The 20,000-nt window shown below is 35.6% G+C and overlaps 1 protein-coding gene across 1 annotated transcript; it reads right to left on the bottom strand.

The window, feature by feature from the left end:
* Positions 1-16,674: 16,674 nt before the first annotated feature.
* Positions 16,675-17,931, bottom strand: LOC147467047 (uncharacterized). The gene is made up of 2 exons (XM_086532892.1): positions 17,872-17,931; positions 16,675-17,307 (listed from the first exon to the last, which is right to left on the bottom strand). Exons 1-2 carry the CDS (start codon positions 17,929-17,931, stop codon positions 16,675-16,677), a joined length of 693 nt encoding a protein of 230 aa, XP_086389018.1.
* Positions 17,932-20,000: the final 2,069 nt, after the last annotated feature.

A 20,000-nucleotide genomic window follows, 5' to 3' on the forward strand; every position in this document is an offset into this window, starting at 1 on the left:
ATTGTCATGCAACCATGTCAAGATAGATCAAATCGGTAACTCGTGTAAAAACAATGAAGGAGCTGAATTTAGTTCAGTTACAGGGATAACCTTTATTTTTAGCATGTAATGTATATCGTATAATGTCCATTTCCAATACTACTTCTATAATGCACGTATAATATTAATCATATTTAATCGCCATTAATGTGAAAACTCTGCCCTGATGTGAGGATAACTTTTGTGTTTTATTACAGTGAAAATATTATGGAAATATAAAGTATACCATACCTAGGCGAATAAACAAAAATATGAAAAGTCTAGAACAATTTTTTATCTAATTGATGTGTCATGGAATATTTGCATAAATAAGATCTATTTACTGACTTTTAATCTGCACAACTTCTATTTGAAGTAAGCTCAACTTTTGTCATGCTTACAGAAGCATGTTAACATATTCAAATTTATTCACATGCTAATATGAATGAATTAAAACAAAAGTATTATCAGTCATTAAATTACATTTACTATTTGACATAAACTATCCTAGGCCTGAGTGCCCTATGAACTCAAATGTGTTTTTAGTAGAGGAAGAAATTAATCTTTGCAAAGATGACCATTTCCAGGATGCGCCACAGTGGCACGGGGTCGCCCGACGGTGTCTCTGCTACACCCCGAAGTGGTAATAGGTGACGCTGCAGATAGCGCCTTATACTTCCGTAATGATAATAATAATAATAAGGGTAATGATAGAAATGATAATGATAATAAGAATAAGAATAATGATAAAAAATCATAAGGCAATCAATGATGATAATATAAATAATAATACAAACAATAATAACATTGTTAATAATGTTACTAGTAACAATTATAACAATAATCAAAATTATATCAATAAAGAATATGATAATGATAATAATGATGACGATAATGATAATACCGCCTTTTCCAGTTTCGCCGGATGCCATTTGGACTTTCTACAGCTCCCACTACTTTCCAGAGGGCGATGAATGTGGTCCTGTCTCCACACTTGCATACCTGGACGACGTCTTTGTATATGGCCGAGATTTTCCTACTCACCTTAGGCAGCTGGAAATAACACTGAAGCTATTGTACTGTGCTGGCTTCAACTTGCATATGGCGAAGTGTGAATTTGCTGTACAAGAATTTCGGTTCTTGGGTTTTAAGATCACCCCAACAGGAATTTTGCCTGACCCAGAGAAGGTCAAGAGTATCCAAGAAATGAGACCACCACGCTATATCAAGGATGTACGACGATTCTTAGGGGCAACAGGTTTCTTAAGGAGGCATATTCCAAAGTATGCAGCCATTGCAGCACCTCTCACGCAACTCGCCCGAAAAGACCATTCGTTTAGTTGGGGAGAGAAGGAGCAGAAAGCCTTAAATACCTTAAAAAGCTCGTGTCAGCACCTGTCCTACATAAGCCTCGCTTTGAAGACCCTTTTGAAGTTCACACAGATGCATCACAAAGTGCCATCGATGCTTGCCTTATGCAGAGAGATGGAGAAGGTAACCCAGCGGCTGTTGCTTATTTCTCGAGGAAACTTCGTGGACCCGAGACCAGGTATTTTGCAACAGACCTTGGCTGTTGTTGAAGGAGTGAGAGCTTTAGCCCCATACATATATGGTCGCCAATTTACCGTGTATACAGATCGCCAGCCAGTTACGTTCCTCGTTACACGAAAGACAAAAATCCTTCGCATGACAAGATGACCTTGTGAGCTCTCAAATTACCAGTTTAAAGTGATCTACAAGCAGGGAATCCAGCATCGTGTTCCTGATATGTTATCCCGTTCAGTTGCATAAATAGACCTCACCAATGTCGACCCAACGACCATGCGCGAAGAACGAACGAAAGATTCTATTTGGCAAGAAGTAATTAATTACTTAGAGGAGAAAAACTTGTCGAAAAGCATTGAGTTCACACTTCAAAACGGAGTTCTCTACAATCTCCAGCAGTACCCTGCTCACGTAGTTCATCAATTAGTGATCCCGAAGGTTCTCCGGAAGGCTGCCCTTCTATCATGAGCGAGCGATCCTGAAAAAAAAGCCAAAAATGCTTAAAATACACGTTTGAGCCATTCTGATAACGAAACGGATTACAGTTCAATTCACTGATTTTTGTTATATTAAAGGAAAAATCAATTGCGAAAAAAAGGTGCAAGAAAAAAAAAATGACGATCCTGAAAAAAAAGCCAAAAATGCTTAAAATACACGTTAGAGCCATTCTGATAACGAAACGGATTACAGTTCAATTCACTGATTTTTGTTATATTAAAGGAAAAATCAATTGCGAGAAAAAAGGTGCAAGAAAAAAAAATGACGATCCTGAAAAAAAGCCAAAAATGCTTAAAATACACGTTAGAGCCATTCTGATAACGAAACGGATTCAATTCACTGATTTTTGTTATATTAAAGGAAAAATCAATTGCGAGAAAAAAGGTGCAAGAAAAAAAAAAATGACGATCCTGAAAAAAAGCCAAAAATGCTTAAAATACACGTTAGAGCCATTCTGATAACGAAACGGATTACAGTTCAATTCACTGATTTTTGTTATATTAAAGGAAAAATCAATTGCGAAAAAAAGTGCAAGAAAAAAAAATGACGATCCTGAAAAAAAGCCAAAAATGCTTAAAATACACGTTAGAGCCATTCTGATAACGAAACGGATTACAGTTCAATTCACTGATTTTTGTTATATTAAAGGAAAAATCAATTGCGAAAAAAAGGTGCAAGAAAAAAAAATGACGATCCTGAAAAAAAGCCAAAAATGCTTAAAATACACGTTAGAGCCATTCTGATAACGAAACGGATTACAGTTCAATTCACTGATTTTTGTTATATTAAAGGAAAAATCAATTGCGAAAAAAAGGTGCAAGAAAAAAAAAAATGACGATCCTGAAAAAAAGCCAAAAATGCTTAAAATACACGTTAGAGCCATTCTGATAACGAAACGGATTACAGTTCAATTCACTGATTTTTGTTATATTAAAGGAAAAATCAATTGCGAGAAAAAAGGTGCAAGAAAAAAAAAAATGACGATCCTGAAAAAAAGCCAAAAATGCTTAAAATACACGTTAGAGCCATTCTGATAACGAAACGGATTACAGTTCAATTCACTGATTTTTGTTATATTAAAGGAAAAATCAATTGCGAGAAAAAAGGTGCAAGAAAAAAAAAATGACGATCCTGAAAAAAAGCCAAAAATGCTTAAAATACACGTTAGAGCCATTCTGATAACGAAACGGATTACAGTTCAATTCACTGATTTTTGTTATATTAAAGGAAAAATCAATTGCGAAAAAAAGGTGCAAGAAAAAAAAAATGACGATCCTGAAAAAAAGCCAAAAATGCTTAAAATACACGTTAGAGCCATTCTGATAACGAAACGGATTACAGTTCAATTCACTGATTTTTGTTATATTAAAGGAAAAATCAATTGCGAGAAAAAAGGTGCAAGAAAAAAAAAATGACGATCCTGAAAAAAAGCCAAAAATGCTTAAAATACACGTTAGAGCCATTCTGATAACGAAACGGATTACAGTTCAATTCACTGATTTTTGTTATATTAAAGGAAAAATCAATTGCGAGAAAAAAGGTGCAAGAAAAAAAAATGACGATCCTGAAAAAAAGCCAAAAATGCTTAAAATACACGTTAGAGCCATTCTGATAACGAAACGGATTACAGTTCAATTCACTGATTTTTGTTATATTAAAGGAAAAATCAATTGCGAGAAAAAAGGTGCAAGAAAAAAAAAATGACGATCCTGAAAAAAAGCCAAAAATGCTTAAAATACACGTTAGAGCCATTCTGATAACGAAACGGATTACAGTTCAATTCACTGATTTTTGTTATATTAAAGGAAAATCAATTGCGAGAAAAAAGGTGCAAGAAAAAAAAAAATGACGATCCTGAAAAAAAGCCAAAAATGCTTAAAATACACGTTAGAGCCATTCTGATAACGAAACGGATTACAGTTCAATTCACTGATTTTTGTTATATTAAAGGAAAAATCAATTGCGAGAAAAAAGGTGCAAGAAAAAAAAAAATGACGATCCTGAAAAAAAGCCAAAAATGCTTAAAATACACGTTAGAGCCATTCTGATAACGAAACGGATTACAGTTCAATTCACTGATTTTTGTTATATTAAAGGAAAAATCAATTGCGAGAAAAAAGGTGCAAGAAAAAAAAAATGACGATCCTGAAAAAAAGCCAAAAATGCTTAAAATACACGTTAGAGCCATTCTGATAACGAAACGGATTACAGTTCAATTCACTGATTTTTGTTATATTAAAGGAAAAATCAATTGCGAGAAAAAAGGTGCAAGAAAAAAAAAAATGACGATCCTGAAAAAAAGCCAAAAATGCTTAAAATACACGTTAGAGCCATTCTGATAACGAAACGGATTACAGTTCAATTCACTGATTTTTGTTATATTAAAGGAAAAATCAATTGCGAGAAAAAAGTGCAAGAAAAAAAAAATGACGATCCTGAAAAAAAGCCAAAAATGCTTAAAATACACGTTAGAGCCATTCTGATAACGAAACGGATTACAGTTCAATTCACTGATTTTTGTTATATTAAAGGAAAAATCAATTGCGAGAAAAAAGGTGCAAGAAAAAAAAAATGACGATCCTGAAAAAAAGCCAAAAATGCTTAAAATACACGTTAGAGCCATTCTGATAACGAAACGGATTACAGTTCAATTCACTGATTTTTGTTATATTAAAGGAAAAATCAATTGCGAGAAAAAAGGTGCAAGAAAAAAAAAATGACGATCCTGAAAAAAAGCCAAAAATGCTTAAAATACACGTTAGAGCCATTCTGATAACGAAACGGATTACAGTTCAATTCACTGATTTTTGTTATATTAAAGGAAAAATCAATTGCGAGAAAAAAGGTGCAAGAAAAAAAAATGACGATCCTGAAAAAAAGCCAAAAATGCTTAAAATACACGTTAGAGCCATTCTGATAACGAAACGGATTACAGTTCAATTCACTGATTTTTGTTATATTAAAGGAAAAATCAATTGCGAGAAAAAAGGTGCAAGAAAAAAAAAATGACGATCCTGAAAAAAAGCCAAAAATGCTTAAAATACACGTTAGAGCCATTCTGATAACGAAACGGATTACAGTTCAATTCACTGATTTTTGTTATATTAAAGGAAAAATCAATTGCGAGAAAAAAGGTGCAAGAAAAAAAAAATGACGATCCTGAAAAAAAGCCAAAAATGCTTAAAATACACGTTAGAGCCATTCTGATAACGAAACGGATTACAGTTCAATTCACTGATTTTTGTTATATTAAAGGAAAAATCAATTGCGAGAAAAAAGGTGCAAGAAAAAAAAAATGACGATCCTGAAAAAAAGCCAAAAATGCTTAAAATACACGTTAGAGCCATTCTGATAACGAAACGGATTACAGTTCAATTCACTGATTTTTGTTATATTAAAGGAAAAATCAATTGCGAGAAAAAAGGTGCAAGAAAAAAAAAATGACGATCCTGAAAAAAAGCCAAAAATGCTTAAAATACACGTTAGAGCCATTCTGATAACGAAACGGATTACAGTTCAATTCACTGATTTTTGTTATATTAAAGGAAAAATCAATTGCGAGAAAAAAGGTGCAAGAAAAAAAAATGACGATCCTGAAAAAAAGCCAAAAATGCTTAAAATACACGTTAGAGCCATTCTGATAACGAAACGGATTACAGTTCAATTCACTGATTTTTGTTATATTAAAGGAAAAATCAATTGCGAGAAAAAAGGTGCAAGAAAAAAAAATGACGATCCTGAAAAAAAGCCAAAAATGCTTAAAATACACGTTAGAGCCATTCTGATAACGAAACGGATTACAGTTCAATTCACTGATTTTTGTTATATTAAAGGAAAAATCAATTGCGAGAAAAAAGGTGCAAGAAAAAAAAAAATGACGATCCTGAAAAAAAGCCAAAAATGCTTAAAATACACGTTAGAGCCATTCTGATAACGAAACGGATTACAGTTCAATTCACTGATTTTTGTTATATTAAAGGAAAAATCAATTGCGAGAAAAAAGGTGCAAGAAAAAAAAAATGACGATCCTGAAAAAAAGCCAAAAATGCTTAAAATACACGTTAGAGCCATTCTGATAACGAAACGGATTACAGTTCAATTCACTGATTTTTGTTATATTAAAGGAAAAATCAATTGCGAGAAAAAAGGTGCAAGAAAAAAAAAATGACGATCCTGAAAAAAAGCCAAAAATGCTTAAAATACACGTTAGAGCCATTCTGATAACGAAACGGATTACAGTTCAATTCACTGATTTTTGTTATATAAAGGAAAAATCAATTGCGAGAAAAAAGGTGCAAGAAAAAAAAAATGACGATCCTGAAAAAAAGCCAAAAATGCTTAAAATACACGTTAGAGCCATTCTGATAACGAAACGGATTACAGTTCAATTCACTGATTTTTGTTATATTAAAGGAAAAATCAATTGCGAGAAAAAAGGTGCAAGAAAAAAAAAATGACGATCCTGAAAAAAAGCCAAAAATGCTTAAAATACACGTTAGAGCCATTCTGATAACGAAACGGATTACAGTTCAATTCACTGATTTTTGTTATATTAAAGGAAAAATCAATTGCGAGAAAAAAGGTGCAAGAAAAAAAAAAATGACGATCCTGAAAAAAAGCCAAAAATGCTTAAAATACACGTTAGAGCCATTCTGATAACGAAACGGATTACAGTTCAATTCACTGATTTTTGTTATATTAAAGGAAAAATCAATTGCGAGAAAAAAGGTGCAAGAAAAAAAAAATGACGATCCTGAAAAAAAGCCAAAAATGCTTAAAATACACGTTAGAGCCATTCTGATAACGAAACGGATTACAGTTCAATTCACTGATTTTTGTTATATTAAAGGAAAAATCAATTGCGAGAAAAAAGGTGCAAGAAAAAAAAAATGACGATCCTGAAAAAAAGCCAAAAAATGCTTAAAATACACGTTAGAGCCATTCTGATAACGAAACGGATTACAGTTCAATTCACTGATTTTTGTTATATTAAAGGAAAAATCAATTGCGAGAAAAAAGGTGCAAGAAAAAAAAAAATGACGATCCTGAAAAAAAGCCAAAAATGCTTAAAATACACGTTAGAGCCATTCTGATAACGAAACGGATTACAGTTCAATTCACTGATTTTTGTTATATTAAAGGAAAAATCAATTGCGAGAAAAAAGGTGCAAGAAAAAAAAAATGACGATCCTGAAAAAAAGCCAAAAATGCTTAAAATACACGTTAGAGCCATTCTGATAACGAAACGGATTACAGTTCAATTCACTGATTTTTGTTATATTAAAGGAAAAATCAATTGCGAGAAAAAAGGTGCAAGAAAAAAAAAATGACGATCCTGAAAAAAAGCCAAAAATGCTTAAAATACACGTTAGAGCCATTCTGATAACGAAACGGATTACAGTTCAATTCACTGATTTTTGTTATATTAAAGGAAAAATCAATTGCGAGAAAAAAGGTGCAAGAAAAAAAAAATGACGATCCTGAAAAAAAGCCAAAAATGCTTAAAATACACGTTAGAGCCATTCTGATAACGAAACGGATTACAGTTCAATTCACTGATTTTTGTTATATTAAAGGAAAAATCAATTGCGAGAAAAAAGGTGCAAGAAAAAAAAAATGACGATCCTGAAAAAAAGCCAAAAATGCTTAAAATACACGTTAGAGCCATTCTGATAACGAAACGGATTACAGTTCAATTCACTGATTTTTGTTATATTAAAGGAAAAATCAATTGCGAGAAAAAAGGTGCAAGAAAAAAAAAATGACGATCCTGAAAAAAAGCCAAAAATGCTTAAAATACACGTTAGAGCCATTCTGATAACGAAACGGATTACAGTTCAATTCACTGATTTTTGTTATATTAAAGGAAAAATCAATTGCGAGAAAAAAGGTGCAAGAAAAAAAAAATGACGATCCTGAAAAAAAGCCAAAAATGCTTAAAATACACGTTAGAGCCATTCTGATAACGAAACGGATTACAGTTCAATTCACTGATTTTTGTTATATTAAAGGAAAAATCAATTGCGAGAAAAAAGGTGCAAGAAAAAAAAAATGACGATCCTGAAAAAAAGCCAAAAATGCTTAAATACACGTTAGAGCCATTCGAATCGGATTACAGTTCAATTCACTGATTTTTGTTATATTAAAGGAAAAATCAATTGCGAGAAAAAAGGTGCAAGAAAAAAAAAATGACGATCCTGAAAAAAAGCAAAAATGCTTAAAATACACGTTAGAGCCATTCTGATAACGAAACGGATTACAGTTCAATTCACTGATTTTTGTTATATTAAAGGAAAAATCAATTGCGAGAAAAAGGTGCAAGAAAAAAAAAATGACGATCCTGAAAAAAAGCCAAAAATGCTTAAAATACACGTTAGAGCCATTCTGATAACGAAACGGATTACAGTTCAATTCACTGATTTTTGTTATATTAAAGGAAAATCAATTGCGAGAAAAAAAGGTGCAAGAAAAAAAAAAATGACGATCCTGAAAAAAAGCCAAAAATGCTTAAAATACACGTTAGAGCCATTCTGATAACGAAACGGATTACAGTTCAATTCACTGATTTTTGTTATATTAAAGGAAAAATCAATTGCGAGAAAAAAGGTGCAAGAAAAAAAAAATGACGATCCTGAAAAAAAGCCAAAAATGCTTAAAATACACGTTAGAGCCATTCTGATAACGAAACGGATTACAGTTCAATTCACTGATTTTTGTTATATTAAAGGAAAAATCAATTGCGAGAAAAAAGGTGCAAGAAAAAAAAAATGACGATCCTGAAAAAAAGCCAAAAATGCTTAAAATACACGTTAGAGCCATTCTGATAACGAAACGGATTACAGTTCAATTCACTGATTTTTGTTATATTAAAGGAAAAATCAATTGCGAGAAAAAAGGTGCAAGAAAAAAAAAATGACGATCCTGAAAAAAAGCCAAAAATGCTTAAAATACACGTTAGAGCCATTCTGATAACGAAACGGATTACAGTTCAATTCACTGATTTTTGTTATATTAAAGGAAAAATCAATTGCGAGAAAAAAGGTGCAAGAAAAAAAAAATGACGATCCTGAAAAAAAGCCAAAAATGCTTAAAATACACGTTAGAGCCATTCTGATAACGAAACGGATTACAGTTCAATTCACTGATTTTTGTTATATTAAAGGAAAAATCAATTGCGAGAAAAAAGGTGCAAGAAAAAAAAATGACGATCCTGAAAAAAAAGCCAAAAATGCTTAAAATACACGTTAGAGCCATTCTGATAACGAAACGGATTACAGTTCAATTCACTGATTTTTGTTATATTAAAGGAAAAATCAATTGCGAGAAAAAAGGTGCAAGAAAAAAAAAATGACGATCCTGAAAAAAAGCCAAAAATGCTTAAAATACACGTTAGAGCCATTCTGATAACGAAACGGATTACAGTTCAATTCACTGATTTTTGTTATATTAAAGGAAAAATCAATTGCGAGAAAAAAGGTGCAAGAAAAAAAAAATGACGATCCTGAAAAAAAGCCAAAAATGCTTAAAATACACGTTAGAGCCATTCTGATAACGAAACGGATTACAGTTCAATTCACTGATTTTTGTTATATTAAAGGAAAAATCAATTGCGAGAAAAAAAGTGCAAGAAAAAAAAAATGACGATCCTGAAAAAAAGCCAAAAATGCTTAAAATACACGTTAGAGCCATTCTGATAACGAAACGGATTACAGTTCAATTCACTGATTTTTGTTATATTAAAGGAAAAATCAATTGCGAGAAAAAAGGTGCAAGAAAAAAAAATGACGATCCTGAAAAAAAGCCAAAAATGCTTAAAATACACGTTAGAGCCATTCTGATAACGAAACGGATTACAGTTCAATTCACTGATTTTTGTTATATTAAAGGAAAAATCAATTGCGAGAAAAAAGGTGCAAGAAAAAAAAAATGACGATCCTGAAAAAATACACGTTAGAGCCATTCTGATAACGAAACGGATTACAGTTAAATTCACTGATTTTTGTTATATTAAAGAAAAATCAATTGCGAGAAAAAAGGTGCAAGAAAAAAAAAATGACGATCCTGAAAAAAAGCCAAAAATGCTTAAAATACACGTTAGAGCCATTCTGATAACGAAACGGATTACAGTTCAATTCACTGATTTTTGTTATATTAAAGGAAAAATCAATTGCGAGAAAAAAGGTGCAAGAAAAAAAAATGACGATCCTGAAAAAAAGCCAAAAATGCTTAAAATACACGTTAGAGCCATTCTGATAACGAAACGATTACAGTTCAATTCACTGATTTTTGTTATATTAAAGGAAAAATCAATTGCGAGAAAAAAGGTGCAAGAAAAAAAAAATGACGATCCTGAAAAAAAGCCAAAAATGCTTAAAATACACGTTAGAGCCATTCTGATAACGAAACGGATTACAGTTCAATTCACTGATTTTTGTTATATTAAAGGAAAAATCAATTGCGAGAAAAAAGGTGCAAGAAAAAAAAAATGACGATCCTGAAAAAAAGCCAAAAATGCTTAAAATACACGTTAGAGCCATTCTGATAACGAAACGGATTACAGTTCAATTCACTGATTTTTGTTATATTAAAGGAAAAATCAATTGCGAGAAAAAAGGTGCAAGAAAAAAAAAATGACGATCCTGAAAAAAAGCCAAAAATGCTTAAAATACACGTTAGAGCCATTCTGATAACGAAACGGATTACAGTTCAATTCACTGATTTTTGTTATATTAAAGGAAAAATCAATTGCGAGAAAAAAGGTGCAAGAAAAAAAAAATGACGATCCTGAAAAAAAGCCAAAAATGCTTAAAATACACGTTAGAGCCATTCTGATAACGAAACGGATTACAGTTCAATTCACTGATTTTTGTTATATTAAAGGAAAAATCAATTGCGAGAAAAAAGGTGCAAGAAAAAAAAATGACGATCCTGAAAAAAAGCCAAAAATGCTTAAAATACACGTTAGAGCCATTCTGATAACGAAACGGATTACAGTTCAATTCACTGATTTTTGTTATATTAAAGGAAAAATCAATTGCGAGAAAAAAGGTGCAAGAAAAAAAAAATGACGATCCTGAAAAAAAGCCAAAAATGCTTAAAATACACGTTAGAGCCATTCTGATAACGAAACGGATTACAGTTCAATTCACTGATTTTTGTTATATTAAAGGAAAAATCAATTGCGAGAAAAAAGGTGCAAGAAAAAAAAAATGACGATCCTGAAAAAAAGCCAAAAATGCTTAAAATACACGTTAGAGCCATTCTGATAACGAAACGGATTACAGTTCAATTCACTGATTTTTGTTATATTAAAGGAAAAATCAATTGCGAGAAAAAAGGTGCAAGAAAAAAAAAATGACGATCCTGAAAAAAAGCCAAAAATGCTTAAAATACACGTTAGAGCCATTCTGATAACGAAACGGATTACAGTTCAATTCACTGATTTTTGTTATATTAAAGGAAAAATCAATTGCGAGAAAAAAGGTGCAAGAAAAAAAAAATGACGATCCTGAAAAAAAGCCAAAAATGCTTAAAATACACGTTAGAGCCATTCTGATAACGAAACGGATTACAGTTCAATTCACTGATTTTTGTTATATTAAAGGAAAAATCAATTGCGAGAAAAAAGGTGCAAGAAAAAAAAAAATGACGATCCTGAAAAAAAGCCAAAAATGCTTAAAATACACGTTAGAGCCATTCTGATAACGAAACGGATTACAGTTCAATTCACTGATTTTTGTTATATTAAAGGAAAAATCAATTGCGAGAAAAAAGGTGCAAGAAAAAAAAAATGACGATCCTGAAAAAAAGCCAAAAATGCTTAAAATACACGTTAGAGCCATTCTGATAACGAAACGGATTACAGTTCAATTCACTGATTTTTGTTATATTAAAGGAAAAATCAATTGCGAGAAAAAAGGTGCAAGAAAAAAAAATGACGATCCTGAAAAAAAGCCAAAAATGCTTAAAATACACGTTAGAGCCATTCTGATAACGAAACGGATTACAGTTCAATTCACTGATTTTTGTTATATTAAAGGAAAAATCAATTGCGAGAAAAAAGGTGCAAGAAAAAAAAAATGACGATCCTGAAAAAAAGCCAAAAATGCTTAAAATACACGTTAGAGCCATTCTGATAACGAAACGGATTACAGTTCAATTCACTGATTTTTGTTATATTAAAGGAAAAATCAATTGCGAGAAAAAAGGTGCAAGAAAAAAAAAATGACGATCCTGAAAAAAAGCCAAAAATGCTTAAAATACACGTTAGAGCCATTCTGATAACGAAACGGATTACAGTTCAATTCACTGATTTTTGTTATATTAAAGGAAAAATCAATTGCGAGAAAAAAGGTGCAAGAAAAAAAAAATGACGATCCTGAAAAAAAGCCAAAAATGCTTAAAATACACGTTAGAGCCATTCTGATAACGAAACGGATTACAGTTCAATTCACTGATTTTTGTTATATTAAAGGAAAAATCAATTGCGAGAAAAAAGGTGCAAGAAAAAAAAAATGACGATCCTGAAAAAAAGCCAAAAATGCTTAAAATACACGTTAGAGCCATTCTGATAACGAAACGGATTACAGTTCAATTCACTGATTTTTGTTATATTAAAGGAAAAATCAATTGCGAGAAAAAAGGTGCAAAAAAAAAAAATGACGATCCTGAAAAAAAGCCAAAAATGCTTAAAATACACGTTAGAGCCATTCTGATAACGAAACGGATTACAGTTCAATTCACTGATTTTTGTTATATTAAAGGAAAAATCAATTGCGAGAAAAAAGGTGCAAGAAAAAAAAAATGACGATCCTGAAAAAAAGCCAAAAATGCTTAAAATACACGTTAGAGCCATTCTGATAACGAAACGGATTACAGTTCAATTCACTGATTTTTGTTATATTAAAGGAAAAATCAATTGCGAGAAAAAAGGTGCAAGAAAAAAAAAATGACGATCCTGAAAAAAAGCCAAAAATGCTTAAAATACACGTTAGAGCCATTCTGATAACGAAACGGATTACAGTTCAATTCACTGATTTTTGTTATATTAAAGGAAAAATCAATTGCGAGAAAAAAGGTGCAAGAAAAAAAAATGACGATCCTGAAAAAAAGCCAAAAATGCTTAAAATACACGTTAGAGCCATTCTGATAACGAAACGGATTACAGTTCAATTCACTGATTTTTGTTATATTAAAGGAAAAATCAATTGCGAGAAAAAAGGTGCAAGAAAAAAAAATGACGATCCTGAAAAAAGCCAAAAATGCTTAAAATAATCCTTTCCGTCATATTTGGCGTTTTCGGAAGATTTTTCTTTTTTTTCCCCATTTTTCTCTCAATTCCTTTTTGCTCTAATATAACGATAATCAGTGCATTAAATTGTATTCCTTTTCATGATCAAATTGACTAAAGTAGGTATTTTTAGCGTTTTTTTTTTTTTTTAGTAGATGCCTTGCTTTTTTTTTCCTTTTTTTTCTCATTCACTTTTTGCTCTAATATAACGATAATCAGTGCATTAAATTGTATTCCTTTTCATGATCAAATTGACCAAAATAGGTATTTTTAGCGTTTTTGGCACTGTTTGCTCGAATATAACGATAATCAGCGTATTTAGATGTAAGGCTTTCCGTCATCAGAATGGCTCAAACGTGTATTTTAAGCATATTTGGCGTTTTCGGGAGATTTTTTTTTTCCATTTTTCTCTGTATTCCTTTTTGCTCTAATATAACGATAATCATTGCTTTAAATTGTATTCCTTTTCATGATCAAATTGACTGAAATAGGTATTTTTAGCGTTTTTGTTTTTTCCAGTAGTTGCCTTGCTTTTTTTCCCCCCTTTTTTTTCTCATTCAATTTTTGCTCGAATATAACGATAATCAGCGTATTTAGCTGTAATCCTTTCCGTCATCAGAATGGCTCAAATGTGTATTTTAAGCATATTTGGCGTTTTCGGGAGATTTTTTTTTTTTTTATTTCCCCATTTTTCTCTCAATTCCTTTTTGCTCTAATATAACGATAATCAGTGGATTAAATTGTATTCCTTTTCATGATCAAATTGACTAAAGTAGGTATTTTTAGCGTTTTTGTTTTTTTTAGTAGATGCCTTGCTTTTTTTTCCCCCCTTTTTTTCTCATTCAATTTTTGCTCGAATATAACGATAATCAGCGTATTTAGCTCGAATCCTTTCCGTCATCAGAATGGCTCAAACGTGTATTTTAAGCATATTTGGCGTTTTCGGGAGATTTTTTTTTCCCCATTTTTCTCTCAATTCCTTTTTGCTCTAATATAACGATAATCAGTGCATTAAATTGTATTCCTTTTCATGATCAAATTGATTAAAATAGGTAATTTTAGCGTTTTTGCTGTTTTTAGTAGTTACCTTGCTTTTTTTTTCGTTTTTTCTCTCATTCACTTTTTGCTCGAATATAACGATAACCAGCTTATTTAGCTGTAATCCTTTCCGTCATCAGAATGGCTCAAACGTGTATTTTAAGCATATTTGGCGTTTTCTGGAGATTTTTTTTTTTATTTCCCCATTTTTCTCTCAATTCCTTTTTGCTCTAATATAGCGATAATCAGTGCTTTAAATTGTATTCCTTTTCATGATCAAATTGACTAAAATAGGTATTTTTAGCGTTTTTGATTTTTTTAGTAGTTGCCTTGCTTTTTTTTTCTTTTTTCTCTCATTCACTTTTTGTTCGAATATAACGATAACCAGCTTATTTAGCTGTAATCCTTTCCGTCATCAGAATGGCTCAAACGTGTATTTTAAGCATATTTGGCGTTTTCGGGAGATTTTTTTTTTTTTTTTATTTCCCCATTTTTTTCTCAATTCATTTTTTGCTCTAATATAACGATAATCAGTGCATTAAATTGTATTCCTTTTCATGATGAAATTGACTAAAATAGGTATTTTTAGCGTTTTTTTTTTTTTAGTAGTTGCCTTGCTTTTTTTTTTTTCCTTTTTTCTCTCATTCACTTTTTGCTCGAATATAACGATAATCAGCGTATTTAGCTGTAATCCTTCTCATCAAAATGTAGATAAGTATGCAAAAATATTAATACTTTATTATATTTATTGAAATAACATCAAAAATACGAAAATGCTTAAAACGCTTGTTTTTGCTTATATTTCGGGTTTCCTGGAGGAAATATGTAGAGAAAATATACTAATCATTACTAAGACAATTTCGTTATTATTGATGCTAATTTGCTCTTTATAGACATCAAAAGTTCATACTCTAAAATGTTTGAACTTGGTACACCTCAGGGGGCTGATAACCACAGGGTCGTGAACACAGAACAGCTCCAAGAGGCACCGAACACCACAGCGTCCCAGAACACCACGAGGGGCCACACCACGTGGCAAGGCAGGGCACGAAATAAACACACTCTAAAACATCTATCCTTTATTTACACTAGTTCTTTACCCGTACACTTTTCTAATGGCACAATACAGGGGGAAAGCAGCACATCACACTGCACAATACAGTTTATAACAGGGCAACACAAAGTATATCAGGTCACAAGGGGCACACGCGAGGTCTTCCCAGGGGCAGCAGCTAACTGCGTCTCTCCTGGCCTCGTTCCTTCCGCGCCTCTTGCCCAGACATTGCGTCATGTTTGTCCAGCTTACATCATTTTATTAGTAACACATGTTTCGCACAGAGACAAAGACCCACTGGCGTAGCACTATCCCCCCCTATCAAGCAGACGACCCGTCTGCTCTGACATACCTAAACATGAAATAAACAACAGGAAATATAAAGAAAATAATTCCTCAAAAACAAACAAAATTCTTTCAAAACAAAAGAAAACGTAATGGTAAATTGGTTCTCAGATATAACACAAAAATCTTTCATCCAGCCCGGCTTTCTTCGCTCTCGCCGGGGTCGCCGCAGTGGTGTGGGCAGCGGTTCTGTCGCATCGCCCTCACCGTCCAAATGCTCGTCCTCATCTTGGTCAGCATCTGTCACGTCCTCATCCTTGGCTCCAACAAGACTCCACCCGACTGCTATTCCGTCAGCCAGCTGCAGGTTTTCAATGGGCTCCACCATGCTTTCCACTCCATGCATCTCTCTCGACAGTTGACACCGGATCCTAGACTCTGTCCTGGGGGCAAGGTGCAGTCGCTCAGCCGTAACTACCTCTGCACAGCCAACCTTCGGAAGCAAGGACACATCATCACCGTGCATCCAGCTGCGTCAGGTAGTCAAGGCCCAGCAAGCATGGCTCGTCCGATCGGCGACATACATCAGCAGCCGCTGCACCGCGCTGCCCACGCCGATACGAGCCTCCACTTGCCCCTTGAGCTGCACACAATGCCCCATGACACCACACAGTCTCTGTGGTGCGTCTGGAAGTCGCGTAGTGGCCAACATGTCAGGCCGCACTAAGGTCTTCTCCTCCCCAGTGTCCTCTGTCAGGCGGCATGGCTTCCCATCTACTGAGCCCTCCACCTGCATCGAGCTGGTTGCCGACGGCAGCTACTCAAGTCGGGGTCCAGGAACCGAGGACGGCTGGGTTTCGGCCCCCTTCTCCAGCCTGTCCGAGTTTTCCGCCTGCACCACTTCCTTAGCCTTGGGGCAGGTACTCAGGTGGTGGCCAGACCTGCCTCAGTCTTTGTAACACTTCTGGAAGGCATCAGAATCCAGCCGGTTGAGGAGACGCATTCTCTGCTCCGTCGGACATCGGCTGCGTTTGTGCCCTTCTTCGTCACAGCCCCAACACGAGCCGTGGAATCTATACGGGCTCACCCTCCTTGACGCTGCCTTCATTTTCACTTTCCGGCCCCAGAGATCACGACAGTTCTGGGCGGCCGGCTCTAGGCCACTGGTTCCCTTCAGGAAGGCCTCGAACTCCAAGGCACTCGCCAGCGCCACCTGCAGGTCCTCAGGGTGCGCCTGCTTGACGTAGATTTGCAGCTGCTGGTCCTGCAAAGCGTCAACAAAGAAATCGCGGGCCAGTACCACGATCATTTCTTCCGGAGCCGCAGGGTACGACCTCCTTACCAGCGCCTCCACGTCCTGCGCCAGCTGGGACAGCGTCTCGCCACGCTCACGAGTCCGCTTCTTCAAGCGGGCCCGATATACCTCGGCCTGGTGGTGATGTCCGAAACGGCGTTTCAAAGCCTCCGCCACGCTGGTGTAAGAGGCATGTTGGGATGGCGGCAGATGCCCCAACACTTCCACCGCGGGGCCCCTTAGCGCTGTTACCAGCTGCAGTGCCTTCTCTTCCTGGCTCCAGCCCTGGGCAGCATTTCAAATTGGGCAACATATGCCTCCCAGGCCACTTTCCCGTCGTATTCCGCCAGTTTACGCCTCACAGAATGTCTGGAGGCCGAGGGGCTGCGGGGTGGAGAACGCGTGCCGTGAACTAACACGCCCGGAGGGGAGGGAGGGGGTGAGGGAGGCAACGAGGCGGGTTGACCGGGTCCGAGTTTGCCGCCACTTGTACCCAAGGGAGCGGTTCCGATGGGTCCCCAGCCTCCTGCAGCGGCCACCGGCTCCGACACGACGCTGCGAGACCCAGGGGTTCCCTGCCACGGACCCCAGGCAGACCCCAGCAAATCTGACACTCTGGTATCTGTTGCCAGAACCTCGTCTGCCTTCTCCGCGTGCGACGTTGCTACCTCGTGGCGCCGCCTTTCTGCTTTCACCTCCTCCCTCAGGCCCTGAACCTCGCCTTTCAGAGTCTGCACCTCCTCCAGCAGTTCACTCTTCACGCTGTTGCAGGCCTTGTCGGTGCACTGCTGAGTTTCCCTCTTCACAGATGCGAGATTGCCCTGTAGCACATCAACAAGATGGCAGAACTGTTCCTCTGCCTTCCTTGCCTCCCCTTCTGCCCTCTGTTCCTGCAATGATCAGGTCCATCTGGCTCGGCTTCACCTCACTCGTGCCTGCCTCCTCTCCCTCGTGGCTGCCGCCATCTTTGGACGCCATGATAAATCGGCGCGTCTCACTGTTCAATTATCACAGATCCCACTTCTGACACCAACGTTACGCCGGCCGCCTCGTCTATCTGCCACCAACACGAGGCAGGCTAGGCAGACGGCGTGATAACCACAGGGTCGTGAACACAGAACAGCTCCAAGAGGCAACGAACACCACAGCGTCCCAAAACACCACGAGGGGCCACACCACGTGGCAAGGCAGGGCACGAAATAAACACACTCTAAAACATCTATCCTTTATTTACACTAGTTCTTTACCCGTACACTTTTCTAATGGCACAATACAGGGGGAAAGCAGCACATCACACTGCACAATACATTTTATAACAGGGCAACACAAAGTATATCAGGTCAAAAGGGGCACACGCGAGGTCTTCCCAGGGGCAGCAGCTAACTGCGTCTCTCCTGGCCTCGTTCCTTCCGCGCCTCTTGCCCAGACATTGCGTCATGTTTGTCCAGCTTACATCATTTTATTAGTAACACATGTTTCGCACAGAGACAAAGACCCACTGGCGTAGCAGTAAAATAAAGTCTAACAGAGACTAAAAAGAAAGCACTTTACCTATTAATTCCATGTATACGTCTACAGACTGGACAGACCAAAAGCTATTACTATTACGTTACTAACCATGGATAACTAGCTATCCGTTGAAGATATATAGAGGTAAATCTAAGGGTCTATCCCTGTGTTGAGGAGGTAGAGGTTGTCATCTTCTCTGTGGATATTGAGAACGTTTGGCTTGTCAATGTACAGATACCTGATGTGGAGATCAAAGAAGCACAGCTACTGTGTACAAGCGTGTATTCCCGGAGAAGTCTCTAGAGAGTAGATTTGCCGTACAAGAAAACGTTCATTTTTACGGGGTAACTACAGGAAACACGAGGTATTCCTTTGAGATATAAACAGTAGGTATAAAATTATAAGCATCCTTATCCTAGCTTAATCTTTAATTATTCTAACACCCCCTCTTAATCTAATATTGGTTATGGCATATGGGAGAATCTAGCCTCTAATAAACTTAAAAACTCTCAACGTCTTTTGAGATACAGGTTTGGTGAAGATATCAGCTGGATTTTCTTTGGTATGTACAGTACATAGAATAGATTCCCGTTACCCGCCTTCACTCCATCTCTAATGAAATGGTAACGGGCGTCAATATGCTTTAGTCTTTGGTAATTTATAGGGTTTTTGGCAAGATTAATAGCACCTTGGTTGTCAACTCCTAAATCTACTGACTTAACCTTAAATCAGATCAGACAGAATTTGTTTTAAGAATTTTGCCTCCAGAATGGCAGAAATAATATACTTAGCTTCACGTGATGAAAGTATAGCTGTCTGTTGGTTTTTGCTTTTCCATGCTGTTAATGGTACATATTTATGTAGTTGATAACAATACCCTGTTATACTTTTCCTATCTTCAGATGATCCCCAGTCTGAATCACAAAATCCCATTAGTTTCATTTGTTTATCTGACTTATCAAACCTGAGACCATAATCTAAAGTGCCCTTTTAGTACTTAAGAACCTGTTTAGCTGCATTCAAATGGGCTTTTGTAGGTTTTGACCGGTGTGGTACCTGTCATAATATATAAAAGACTACCACCTATCTTTGTATAAAGCATTGCATTAGCCAATACATCAAATTCTACATTAGAAATGTTATCAATACAAGGATTACATGATGTGTTTCTTGCATAACAATCTGACATTTTAAATCTGTCCTAATTTTTTCCCAAATATAAAGTTTGGTTCACTTTAATATAATCTTCGTCAGTAACAAATGACATACCTAGAAACCACTTTAGTTTTCTAAATCAGTCATCCTGAAATTTACAGAGATTGTTAAAGCCTATTCATTAGTGACATGTCACTTCTGGCAATTATCAAATCATCCACCCATAGAACTTTAGTATTTTCATAGTCATTATTCCACATTCTTCCATTTCATTTCAGACCATAAAGTGACTTTTTCAGCTTACAATATCACAT

This window comes from Penaeus japonicus, unplaced genomic scaffold (genome assembly GCF_977035675.1).
Source record: "Penaeus japonicus unplaced genomic scaffold, GWHDUDI00000001_assembly GWHDUDI00000038, whole genome shotgun sequence".
Lineage (NCBI taxonomy): Eukaryota > Metazoa > Arthropoda > Malacostraca > Decapoda > Penaeidae > Penaeus > Penaeus japonicus.

What these genes read in the sequence shown, in the direction of transcription:
- LOC147467047 (XM_086532892.1), bottom strand. Translation starts at nt 17,931, where the DNA reads ATGGACCTGATCATTGCAGGAACAGAGGGCAGAAGGGGAGGCAAGGAA. An exon ending in GCAAGGAAGGCAGAGGAACA is followed by an intron (nt 17,308 to 17,871) that starts GTTCTGCCATCT and finishes AATGCTGCCCAG; the next exon opens with GGCTGGAGCCAGGAAGAGAA.